The sequence below is a fragment of the Callospermophilus lateralis genome, chromosome 12, assembly GCF_048772815.1.
Source record: "Callospermophilus lateralis isolate mCalLat2 chromosome 12, mCalLat2.hap1, whole genome shotgun sequence".
Lineage (NCBI taxonomy): Eukaryota > Metazoa > Chordata > Mammalia > Rodentia > Sciuridae > Callospermophilus > Callospermophilus lateralis.
In genome coordinates this window covers 26,950,741-26,963,989 of record NC_135316.1, presented here as the reverse complement: position 1 = coordinate 26,963,989, position 13,249 = coordinate 26,950,741, and the positions used below count along the sequence as shown (strand labels likewise).

Below are 13,249 nucleotides of genomic sequence, written 5' to 3'. Positions count from 1 at the left end.
AAGAGGGGAGGATAAGGGAAAGTACTGGGGACTGAATTAGAGCAAATTATATTCTATGCTTTTATAATCATGTCAAAATGAATCCTAATGTTGTGTATAACTAATATAAACCAGTAAAAACGTCTAAAAAAATTTAAAAAGACTAACCAAAAAACCCCCTCATGCACATATGATTGTAGGGTTTTTGGAATTTAATAATACCTTTTCTCTCTTTTGGGGGAGAAGGATACCCAGGATTGAACTCAGAGGCACTCGACCGCTGAGCAACATCCCCACCCCTATTTTGTATTTTATTTAGATACAGGGTCTCACTGAATTGCTTAGTGCCTTGCTTTTGCTGAGGCTGTCTTTGAACTTGTGATCCTCCTGCCTTAGCTTCTTAGGCTGCTGAGATTATAAAACCTTTTCTGAAGCTTAGCATATTAGGTTTATATTTTATATATACACACACACACAGAGAAACATGCATAGAAAATGTTATATAACAAAAAGTACCAAATTCTTTAAGTTTCCTTTGAGAAATGAGGTGAAAGTGAATTTTTCTTCTGTACTTTAAACATTTTATAAGCCTATGTATTTATTGTTTGTATACTTTCTTGAGAAAAATAATTATACAGCTTTTGGGGAGAACTTGATTTACTAATTTTTTAATGTCTCCCCAAACACCAAGTGTTCTTTCAAGAACAGGCAGTGCACATTATATGTTCACTGTGCAGTTAAATACTTTCTCATTGACCTTTCCATGGTCAATGAGAAAAGTTTATTATGTAATCAGAAATGCATGAAGTTGGGAATGGTGATGATAAACATACATAAAAACTTAAATGCAGAACATTATTGTCATGCATTTGCTCTTATCAACTGTTGACTATCAGTCTCTGAATTCATCTTATTTAGTAATACTTACTGACATGACTTTAGCATTTATATTAATTGCTTTGCATACAGAAAAATGCATAAGAGTAAAGAGCCAGAGTTTGCTTAGGTTTTAGTGTTACCAATTTGACCTATAGATGAGCAGTGTGTGTGTGGGGGGGTATTGCCTATTTTTCTGATTTTTTATAGAATAAGGGAGACTTACTCTTGGCTTTAAACTTTTCTCCTTCCTCCTTGCTTGCTTGTTAGGTTGGTTTTTATTTGGTGAGGCCATTTGGGTGTGATACTAGCTTGCCCTTTTATTGTTGCCATTTGACCATATTTGTTAGATCTGACAAGATTTTTCTTTGATCCTTCTGTGTGTAACTAGAGGTAAGTATAAGTAAATAGAAGTCTTGACAGTGTCAGCAAGTGTTCGTTGCATTATTTTATTTCCTTTTTTTTTGCATATACCACAACTAGGACTTATTAAAATTTCTATTACAGGTTCACCTGGAGATATGATGTATATTTTGTTGAATTTTACAGAGAAGGATACTTATTTTGATATATTCTTTACCCTAGTAAAATATGTTGAAATCAGTTTTGATAATGTATACTATTGAACAGAAGTTGAGATAAGCTTGCACATTTATAGTTATATAGTAAAAGAAAATAAGCCAAGGCTTCTATGTTTATGAGTTTATATGTAGGAAGTTTTTTTTAATCTTTTGTCCCCTAGACCTAAAGTGTTTTCTGAAAAGCAGTCTATTTATGTAACCTTGGGGAATTGATGTAAAACATGAATATTCTCGTTTTTGACGCGTGGAACAGGGACTTGGTAGCCATGTCTTGTGGTTAGGATCCAGGTCACATGAGACTGAGTTCTGGCGCTCCAGCTGCTGTAGCCATCTCTGTGAAGCAGCCTTTCCTAAGAAGTCAGAATCACATGGGAGCTTCTGGCTAGATCTGTTTGTTAACACAACATAACTCCCAGCCTGGGAACTCAGAACTCTGTACGACTGGATAGACTTCAGTGTGTGACAGATTTGCATGGTGTTTATGTGTGTGCTTTCTTGTATTATCCAAAATAATAATAATTTGAAACTTTTTAGAATGGATTATAGGGTTCCATATTAAAATAGTTTACTTATAAATTTTCCTCCAAACATTTATTTGAAACAATTTAAAACGAAACTTCTTAATAGTACATTGAACACATATATACCCTTTTCTTAGTAGTGGCTCAGTTAACATTTCATCACATTTTCTCTGAGCCATTTGAGAGTATGCCTCACACATCATAATACCATATCCTTAACTACATGAGCATAATCTCAGTACTATTAACATAACTTTTATATTTTTATTATTTAATATATTTCGAATTCTTATTTGGAGTTGTTCATTTGTCTGATTTTTATTTATATCCCTTTTCCTCTTTTTGGTTATTTTAAAAAATATTGCAGTCTATCTCTTCCTTCAGCTCTATTAAAGTGTGCTTTACATGTAGTTATTTTTAAAAATCCAGAATTTAACCATAGATTATACATTGTATTTAGTTATCTCTCTTTAAATCTAGAATTATTCTGCCCTTTTTATCTTTCATGTCACAGGCATTTTAATCTTATAGAATGCCCTAAAATGTGAGTCAAACCAAAAATTTTTGGCTTGCTACATAGGTAGAACACTACAGGTTGTATTGTATAGACTAGTATACCTTTGTCTAGTAGAGTTGTGTAATTTACATTTTTTGCTCATAATTTTTTCTTTTCTATTTTTTCCTCTCCTATGGTAAAATTTATATGGCGTGAGATACATAGTGCTCTTCCATAGGAGATCCCTTCAGTGCTGATGATTGAACTCATGGCCTTGGGCATGCTCAACAAGTGCTTAGCACTGAGCCACATCCCTTGTTCCACAGTCAGGCGCCCCCCGCCCCCAATCCCCTCTTTAGAGAGGCAGGTATAGATAGCATAGTAGTTGAGATAGGGACTTGTACCTGACGTCTGCCACGCTGAAACCCTGGCAAATTACTTGACTATTTTTTTGTGCATTCATTTTAGGATAATTAAATGAGTGAACAGTAGTACTTAACCCCAGATTGTCATAAGGATTAAATGTGTTAATTTTTGTGAAGTGTATGTAAAGCCTTGCATATCATAAGAACTCAATGCTATTATTTATTTTTTAATGGTTTCTAATTCTTGTTGATGGATATTTATAAAACTAGCTTTTATGTATGTTTTTAGTAGTAGTTTTCAACTTTATTTGTTTTTTATTTAGTGATGGTACTAGGGATAAACCCAGGGGTGCTCTACCACTAGGTAAAAGGCCCACATCCACAGCCTTTTTATTTTTTATTGTGAGACAGGGTCTCACTACATTGTCTAGACTGGCTTTGAACTTGTAGTCCTTCTGCCTTAGCCTCATGAGTTGCTGGGATTACAGGTATGCACCACCATGCCTGGCTTTATATATATTTTTAAATTTATATGTGTATTATGAAAGTATTTTGCCCCCCTCCCCCCAAAAATATATATGTATAAAATTCTCTTTGGTCAACAAACATTTTTGTACTTAAGCATGTATTTGCCTACTGAATGAAGGATGAATCATTCAAATGTAATATTTTCACTTCAGGCTTGACCTAGGTAGACATATTTATTCATTGTATAAATGTTGAATAAATACCTATTATACGGCAGGCAATGTGTCTTGCTTATAATAGTGTTCTTAGAATGGTGGTTGATCTGGGAGATGAGTTAAACAGTATTAACAGATGCATCATGTTATGTGGGTGTGCCTTGGGAGCCCTTAGTAGTAACTTTCTGGACAAAGTGAAATAACAGTCTTAGCAGAGGGAGTAGAACTGTGTAAGAACATGGATCTAGGAACTGAAAAAAGTTCAGTAGGTCTGCAGTTTTGAGTGTATGTGGAAGGAGTGAGTTTGGAAAGAGGAGTAGGCACCTGGCCATGAAAGGCCTTCCAAATGGATAACCATATAACTTATGTCTAAACTGGGACAGCTCTGAGAGTGAAAGTAAGCATTGTTAATAATTATGTGGACAGTAGGTAAATTGAGACTGCTGTAGGAAAGTCAGGATGGGCCCCAGAGCTGCTTGTAACCCAAGGGCTGTTGTATATAAATTCATGTTTTATGAGCCTTACCTTTAAGAAAAAGTTGAGAAAAGGTGTTTTAAATCTCAATGCCCTTGTTATCAAATGGGTTTTGTAAAATGCTTGGACTTGGGCTGGGTATGTGGCTCAAGCGGTAGCGTGCTCGCCTGGCATGCGTGCGGCCCGGGTTCGATCCTCAGCACCACATACAAACAAAGATGTTGTGTCCGCTGAAAACTAAAAATAAATATTAAAAAATTCTCTCTCTCTCTCACTCTCTCTTTAAAAAAAAAAAAAAATGCTTCGACTAGAGATAGGTATTTTTCCAATCATACAGAGGAGCAGAACCTAGATGGGAAACTTTAAGTTTGTTTTAGAATATGTATGTTTCCATAATATTATACCTTGGATAGCTAGAATTCTGCCTTTTCATGTGGATGGTGATGGGATTTATGATTATGCTACTGATTGGAGATGGATATTAGATCATAATTTTTCTTAATAATAGTAATCCCCTCTCCCCAAATATTTACCAGGGAACTCATTTAACATATATTGAACACTGCCTAATGCTTGATACTAGGCACAATCCGAGGGACATTTAATCCTTATAATAATTCTGTTAATGTTACCCTCATTGTACAGAAGAGAAGACAGAGGTACTGTTTTGCCCATGGTCAAACAGACAATAGATTATGCAACTTGGACTTGAACATAGGTTTTCTGGCTTTGGAATCTGTACATAACTAGTAGGGAGGGTATCCTGGTCTCAGATATAAAGGATATTATTAGTAGTTTCAGGCCTAGTGAGAAGCTTGAGAATATTTTTATTTTAAATTTAGTTAAATGTTTTCATAATGATTTTTATGTTTTATAGCCTCCAGAAGTATGTTCGGGAACAGATTCTATTAGCCGTAGCAGTAATTGTAAAACGAGGATCATTAGATAAATCAATTGACTGCAAAAGCATTTTTCATGAAGTCAGCCAGTTGATAAGTAGTGGCAATCCCACTGTGGTGAGTATGGAATTTGTATGTATAAGTATTAAATTTTTTATTTTTATGTCACAGCTAGCATTATACCAATACTAGTATGGATTTCTACATAAAAGAAAAAGTGTGCTAATAAATCAAGAAATTTTCACTTGTTCAAGTTTTCTTTGTTTTTTAATGTGTATATATAATTCACATGTAGTATATTTTGCTTTTGCATTTGTTTTTATATATTGCCATAATATTCATAATCATCATTTTAATTGGTTGTAAAATATCTTAAATTAATATATTATAATATTCTTAATAATTTCTGTTGTACTCTACTACTGATTTAACATCCATAGCCCATTAAAAATTCTTTTTTTGAGACAAAGTCTGAGTTGCCCAAGCTGACCTTGAACTTGGGATTCTCCTCCCCCAGACTCCTGATTAGCTGGAATTATAGGTCTGTGCCTTTGTGTCTGATATTTTTTTCCCATTTTTAAATAAACCTTGGACAACTACTGTTTATTACAGAACTGTTTGAATTAAATATAAAATGACATTTGGCAAAACAAAAATCATTAATAGTTGCCTGGGATTGAGCTGCAGATACTTAACTCATATGATAACTGTTTCTAATACTTAACTCACCCATAAATTATATTGGCAATACCTGTTCATTCTGATTCTCAAGAATTAAATCTTTAAATATTTTTGAGTAGTTATTATTATTATTATTTTTTCCCTTTGCTTTCCACAGTTTTTTCTTGAATCATTTGAGAAAGATCTATGTGAGCCCATACATCGTACAATTCTTTTGGAATTCCTTTGCATCTTCAGTGTTCTCTCAGTAAAGGGCTGAGGTTTTTATTTTTATATTTTTTTTCATGGTGCTGGGGATTGAACTCAGGGCCTTGTGCATGCTATACCCCCACCCCAAGTGTATGATTTAATGATATGCTTGATGCTTTGAGATTAAGATGTAGTTGTACATTTTAGGAGGGTTGTGTGCATTGTCCTTTACTTTTCACTTTTACATCTGGCCTTTTACCATACATGACTGTATACTTATCTTACTGCTCTGGACATTTGCTAGGGTCTAGACTGAAGGAATCTATAAGCAAGCTGTTAGAAGTATGGAACTCACTTATTAAACACGCCCTAAGTTTCTTTCCTCCCCTTTGGAATTCATCAGTGATCAAGTGTTTATTTTTTTCCCTTATCAATTTTATTGAGGAATAATTTGCATTCATTACTGCATTTATTTAAAATGTACACTTCAGGAGATTTTTTGTAATTATTTATAACATTAAATTACTACCAGAATCAAAGGTACAGAATATTTGTTGTGATTTTTTTATTGTGTGCATTTGTGTGTTATGCCATTTTTGTGACAGATTTCTTTAAGTAGTGCTGTTCAGTAGAACTTTATTGGTTGGTAGAAATGTTCTATATCTGTTCTTTTTTTTTGGTACTGGGTATTAAACTCAGAGCCACTCAACCACTGAGCCACTATTTTGTACTTTATTTAGAGACAAGTTCTCGCTGAGTTGCTTAGTGCCTTGCTTTTGCTGAGGCTGGCTTTGAACTCGCGATCCTCCTGCCTCAGCCTCCTGAGCCACTGGGATTATAGGCATGCGCCACTGTGTCTGGCTCTATATCAGTTCTTTTCATTATGTAGGTACACCAGTGATATGTAGCTTTTGAACACTTGGAATGTGTGACAAGGAACTGAATTTTTAAATGTATTTAATTTTAATTAATTCAATTAACCATATGTAGCTAGTGGCAACCATATTGAACAGGGCAGTTCTAGAGATATTGATAATCCAAGTATTTAATTTTATGCCCTTTTACCTTAATATTGTGAATATCTTAGTATTGTGAAATCTAATTTTTAATTTAATCTAATTGTTTATAAAACTAGAAAAACGTACATTTTTTAATCACCACATTTTATAAAGCATTTTGATTTTATATAGTGGAAATTTCTTGAAAATGATCCTGTGATAAGAGTCCATTTACAAGTTTTGAGATGAAAATTATTGGGAAGATACTTTTTTACTTAACATTATTCTCTATAGTCTCAAAGATCGCTTTTATTGGTAGATGTGTTCTTCATTTCTGATGGAGAACTTAACTCTTGAAGGTTGATGCTTTAGGGATACCTCATTAGTTGCATAATGACAGTCTTGTTATTTGTGCAGATTTTGATAGTAATTTGCTTCCAAATTTAATGGCATGTGTGCAATCCAATGCTGGCTGTCACAGAGGGCTTAGGGGAAAAGTGCTAGCTACTATGGGCAGGGAAAAGGTTTAGAACAGAAAGTCTTACTGCATACTAGCCCTGAATGCTCTGAATCAAGTTACTTCTCATATTTTAGATTTTGCTTTAGCACATCTTGTTTCATTTTGACAGTCCTGTAGTTAAGAGTCTAGCTTATTGCAATGGACTGAATTTAAATTTGAGGAACTTTACCAGTGGCGCTGAGATCTATCTATAATTAATGCCCTTTCTGTGCTAGTTTAGTGATCATTCCAGCTGGGATTTTGTTGTTGAGATTTGCAGCCTGTCTTCACCCGCTACAAGTAACCGATTGGCACTAGGACACTGCAAGCAAAGGATAAAGAGTCCCTTGCATCTCTCAGGAATGAGCACATACTCGGGAATTGTGTTCTCTACTTCCTTTCCTCTGGGGTAATTTGACCCAGCACAAAAAGTAGTCCACTGCAAACTGACAATTGGGGTTTTCCAAGGCACTGAAATAACTGATGTTCTGAGAATGATTAGAACAGATGGAGCTGTTTAGTTAGAGAAGATTTTGCTATATTCACAGTGTGTATACTTTGAGAATATAAGTAGGTAAATTTAAAAATCTTATAAAATACTCCACAACAAAGATTTTCTTTTCAAAGTCAAATTTCTAATAGTAGGGCCAAGAACTTGTATAGTAGTAAGAAATCAATAATTAGAGGTAGAATTTCATTTCAACATTGTAAGATAAATTGATTTTGGTAACTACAATGAAAACATTAAAACTTAAATAATCTATATTTATATGGCAGGTGAAATACACACACTGGCCTTCCCTGTTTGTCCTTGCTCAGTAGCTTGAAGCTAGCTCATTCAGCCTTTGGAAGAGTATTGGGTTTTGATTGGTTGTTCTCCTGTGCTAATTTCATGAATGTGTTTTATCCAAGTTTAGGGGTAATGTAGTATATGTAATAAAGCACTGGTTTTGAATTTTACTTAGGTTTAAAGTGTAGCTTTGCCATTTACTGCCTATGTAACTTGAACAAATTATTTAACTACTATAGGCATATGTAACTAAATGTGATGATACCATTTCAGGGACTGCTCACTAAGCAGTGTTTGTGCTTCTTCCTGTGTGGCCTCTCGCCCCATTTTTGTAGAATCTTTAGAAAGTGAACTATAGTAAATCATCTCTATCAAACTTTTAAATATTGAAAAGCAGAAGAAAGTATCCATAATGAAAACTAATTATTTGTATATTTTAAAAGATACAGATAAGTAATAGATGAGTTTCCTTTAAATGTTTTAAGAAGTAACTTACAGTCTTGGTTCACTCCAGAGAGTTTTATGGAAAGATTACATTCAATTCATAAAACTTTTTCTATTCTTTAGTATAGTTTTCCATGTGTCACGGTGTGTTCTTAGTGTAGTTATGCATGTATGGTTATTAAGTAATATGTTATTTTATGCCTGTTTTTGTGGGCAGGCTGTTTTACTTCTATGCTTATAAAGGTTACCGTGGTTACCTCATCTCAGTTGGCAACTGTCAGACCTACTAGTTTGAAAGGCGTATGGAAACTTTCTTTCCTAGGGAAGCAACTACATTTTAAAAAATTTTAAGCTAAGATTTAAGCTAAAATTTTTAATGCTTCATGTTTGTCTTCCCTTGTAAGTAGCAAGACTAAATCACTTTTAAAGGTGTTTAATTCAGCATTTAAGCCCCTTCACTCCTCTTTGCCATGTTAAAGAGAAGTGAGTGAGAAATTCACTTGTCTACAGCATTGCTGCCCCTGGATGTGATAGCCAAGTTAATCTCTCTTATCACAAAGTCTCATTGATGTTTGCTTAGAAGAGCAGCTGGAAGTCTGCTTTATGTATGGCAACCTTTCATAGTTTATTCTTGGTAATAAGGCTCCTGGGGCAAGAGCCAGGCTATTATAAGAGACAATCCTCTCTCTGAACAAGAGCATTTTATTTTGTCAGCTGGAGTTAGTGTTTGAGTTTCTTGTGCTTGTGACAGTAAGCTGGTGAGTAAGGCAAGTTATCTCTGAAGGGCCTTCCCCCACCCCCACTAGCATGAAAATAATGGCTTTAATTAGAAATGAGAATGCTGCTGTAAAGCTTTTGATGTGAAGACAAGAGTTACTTAAAATTGTTAGCCAGTTTATTAATTTGAATTTTCAGTACTTCAGTGAAAGAAGACTTCTGTGAAGACTTTTTCATAACTTTGAGACCTTATGGCATTGCCTTCTATTTATTTTACATATTTAAATTTTCTCTTTGAAATTTTATAAAGAAAAAAATAAAGATCATGTATTTCTTTTCCACCTTCCTCTTGTGTTAACATAATGATAAGCATAGAAATAAGCATTGATTAATTAATTCAAGGAATACTTACTGAGCATCTACTATATTACTTTAATGATGCTGTAGTTATGGTTATCTTTTAAAATGACAACTCTTTTAATTTGCTTGAACATAGATAACAATCAAGAGGTGTGTGTGTGTGGCGGGGGAATAAAGACAAAACAGATGGTAGTTATTTTATGGTAATGGTAAAAATACCCCTTCCACTTTATCTCACCATGACCTGCTACATTGATATAGCACTTTCAGGTGTATTATTTAAATTGAAACTTAGGGCAATCATGTGAAATTAAGCAGGGCAGAGGGTAGTAACCAGTAGACAGCTGTGGCTACCTTCAATAAAGTGCCTTGTCCACAGTTTTTTGAAGTGGGAAATCTTGACCTGTTAGAATCCAGATTTTTTTGACACCTGGGCCAAACAGTAGGATTCTCATATTGGATGCAAAGAGTCCTTTAGAGTGTTTTTTACTTATTTACTTATTACAGTGTTTTTCACTTATTTTATTTACAATACAGGTTCAATAAATTTTGTTATTTTGTTTAGTTTATCTGCAAATGAAAATGATAAATTTAGAGCTACCTGTTGGTGGTAAATTGCCAGCAGCAGTGAGTGACAGACAAGCTGCTTCTGTAGCAAACATAAATCAAAAAGTATGGATCTGACACCACTTTGTCAGAGACTTACACTGTAGTTCAGAGTAGTTACTTTGTTCTAACATTAGGTAATAATTGCTACTGAAATAATTCTTTTGCAAAAGTGTATGATTTCATTAATACAGTTTACTCACTGCACTTAAAAATTTAATTCTTTGTGACCTGGTATAAATAAAGCATTATTGTGTTAACCTCTTAGAAGTCTGAGATTTGGACTCTGGTCAAATTCCTGGTAACTTTAGTATGACAGTCTCATACTGCTTTTCTCAGTCGGCTTTCATCTGATTTCACTGAAATTGTTTACAAGAGTGTTTGTTTCTGAGCCTCCTCAATATTGGAGTCACTATTTCCAATTCGATAATATTTAGTTCTTATCTCTACTATAGAATATAGTTCTGGTTCTGCCACTTAAAGTTAGAAGGGGAGTTAAGAGGTTATACACTTAGGATGGCCACTGAGACCTAAATTTCTGAGACAAGCAGTTAGAAAACTTCTACAAGGGTATGAACGAGTTAAAGTTTGTGATCTCTTCTTGGCAGATTTGATGCTTTTTCTGCATTCCCACTTTCTCTGTCCTGGAAAGGAGCTGCCCTCTGTTCTCCTTAGAGAGCTCATTTTTGGCTTGTTTCCCTACCTATCTTCATGACAATACAATGTGAGGGTAGCTTAATTTTAAGGGGATTTAATTGACAAACACTGAAAATGAGTAAACTTTTGTTACTGAGCCGTAGACATTTTGTGATATGTTTCGTACCCCTGTGAATAGGGAGAAATGTGTGTTGATATGTGTTGAAATACTTTGCTCTCTTAATGTATAATTAATGCTTAATTATTCATCTTTCTTTGATGAATGAATTTATTCATTTGGCCCTTTTGTATAGTGTTTATTGTTTATGATGCTAATCTCATATCCTTACAGGTTTTCCAAATTAGAGAGATCAAACTACTTGATATATTTTAATGATGCAGATCTCTTTCTGAGTTTTAGTTCTTTGGATGCTGATAATTTTTACATAGTTATAAACAATATTTCTTCATGCTGCATAATTTATTTTTATGTATTCCTTAAGTAGTATGTGGATAGAAAATGTTTTTTATAGATTTGTCTTTTCCATAAGTATAAAAAGTAGACTATAAAATAATATATGTGGATTAATAGTAATGGTATATAAATAACATGCATTAAGAAATAGGAATGATAGGATAATAGGCAATTTTCACTTTTTGTGTGCTTTTCTGAGATGAAGATATACTGGGTTCAATCCCCAGTACTCAGGGGTAGGAGGAACAGTATACTTTTATGGATGAATTTGTTCATCATTAGTATGAATATTCTCTCTTGGAGGAATGTATTTATTGCCAAAACTTAAAAGCAATTTTATGCTCCTGGGGACTCCTTGTTTGTTCATTGAAGTTTGTAGCTAAAGGAGACTTAAAAATCTTTCCTGATTTCTGAACTGCAGTAACCTTTCACCTGTCTTTGCCTTATCTGTTTTTCCACTAATTTGTTTCATATCTTTTTTTTTTTTTTTTTTTTTTGGTACTGGGGATTGACTTCAGGGGCACTCCACCACTGAGCCACATCCCTAGCCCTATTTTGTATTGTTTAGAGATGGGGTCTAACCCAGTTGCTTAGCATCTTACTAAATTGCTGAGGCTGGCTTTGAACTCAAGATCCTCCTGCCTCAACCTCTGGAGCCTCTGGGATTACAGGTGTATGCCACCATGCCTGATATTGTTCCATATCTTGGCGATAAACATATGTGTATAATCTTAAGGAAATACTCATTTCACATTTAATTAAAACTTTATTATATGTATTGAACATTTACTAGAGGTGTTTTACTAAAAATATTAATATGATCATAGTTTAAATGTGCCATTTTGTGAAGACACTCAATATATGGTAAGTTGTAAATTACTTGTGCAAAATTATTATGGATTGTTGATTTGTAAGGATGATGGTTTGTCTAAGGATGCTTCTGAATTTTTATGCTTGTCTGTTTTTTCATATGTTGTGTGTGAATTCTATTTTCAATAAATTATCTCATTTTAGAGTCTCTTAAACATTTAGATATCTGTTCCAAGGTCCTTTTCACTGAATTCTTATTTACAAACTTTAGGTCAAAATCCAAGACTAACACTTATAAAAAATACAGAATATTAAAAATTGTCTCCAGAATCAAAGATCTTGAAATTCACTTTTTTAGATCTTTATGAATTAGCTTTCATTTGAATTTTATTAATTTGATTTACTGTGCCTATTTATTGCTTTATTTTATACCTATTTTTCTAGCTATATTTAAAAATTAATGTTCACAGTTTATCTGATATAATTTAAATGTGTTTGTGAGGTTTCAGTTACTGGCACTTTAATTTTTAACCACCATTTTAAAAGAAAGACTTTTTAAAAATTATAATTTTGTTAACTCATTTCTTTTTTGGGGGCGAGGGGGCACTGGGAACTGAACCCAGGGGCGCTTAACCACTGAGCCATATCACCAATTTTGTTAACTCAAAAATGAAGTTATTAGGAGAAAACCTGCCATTGGGTCCCCTCTTGACTGTAAGAGTTCTGTTCTTCAACAAATTCTACTCTTAGGAAACACAAAAACCAAAGTTATCTTACTCGATAAATTGAAGTCCCTCTAGTAAAATGACATGCCATAAACAGTTTTTTTTCTAGGAGAGGCTTTTGTGCTGGATTTCTCAGACCATGGTTCTTTTTTGAGACATGCAAAAGCAGTTAAACAGCCACTCTTTTGAAGATTTGGGGAGGAGGGAAACTTCCTATATATTTGTATTATATATATATTTTATATATAAAGTATATATTTATATAAAATATTATTAAAAATTACTAATATATATATTATATATAAAGTATATATTTATTTTAAAAATAAATATATACTTTAAAGTAAAATTTACAAAGTGTGAGAGTGAGTAGAGCGCTTGCCTAGCATGTTCATGGTCCTGGGTTCCATCACCAGCAAGGGTGTGCAGGTGTCCATACAAAAAC

The 13,249-nt window shown here is 33.7% G+C and overlaps 1 protein-coding gene across 2 annotated transcripts in view; it reads left to right on the top strand.

Moving 5' to 3' along the window:
• Positions 1-13,249, top strand: part of Xpo4 (exportin 4) — a 123,164-nt gene that overhangs the window by 40,518 nt on the left and 69,397 nt on the right. For both annotated transcript variants that reach the window (XM_076872092.1, XM_076872093.1), the window contains exon 4: positions 4,853-4,991. In XM_076872092.1, coding sequence (XP_076728207.1) covers positions 4,853-4,991 — 139 coding nt within the window. The remainder of the gene's footprint in view (positions 1-4,852; positions 4,992-13,249) is intronic.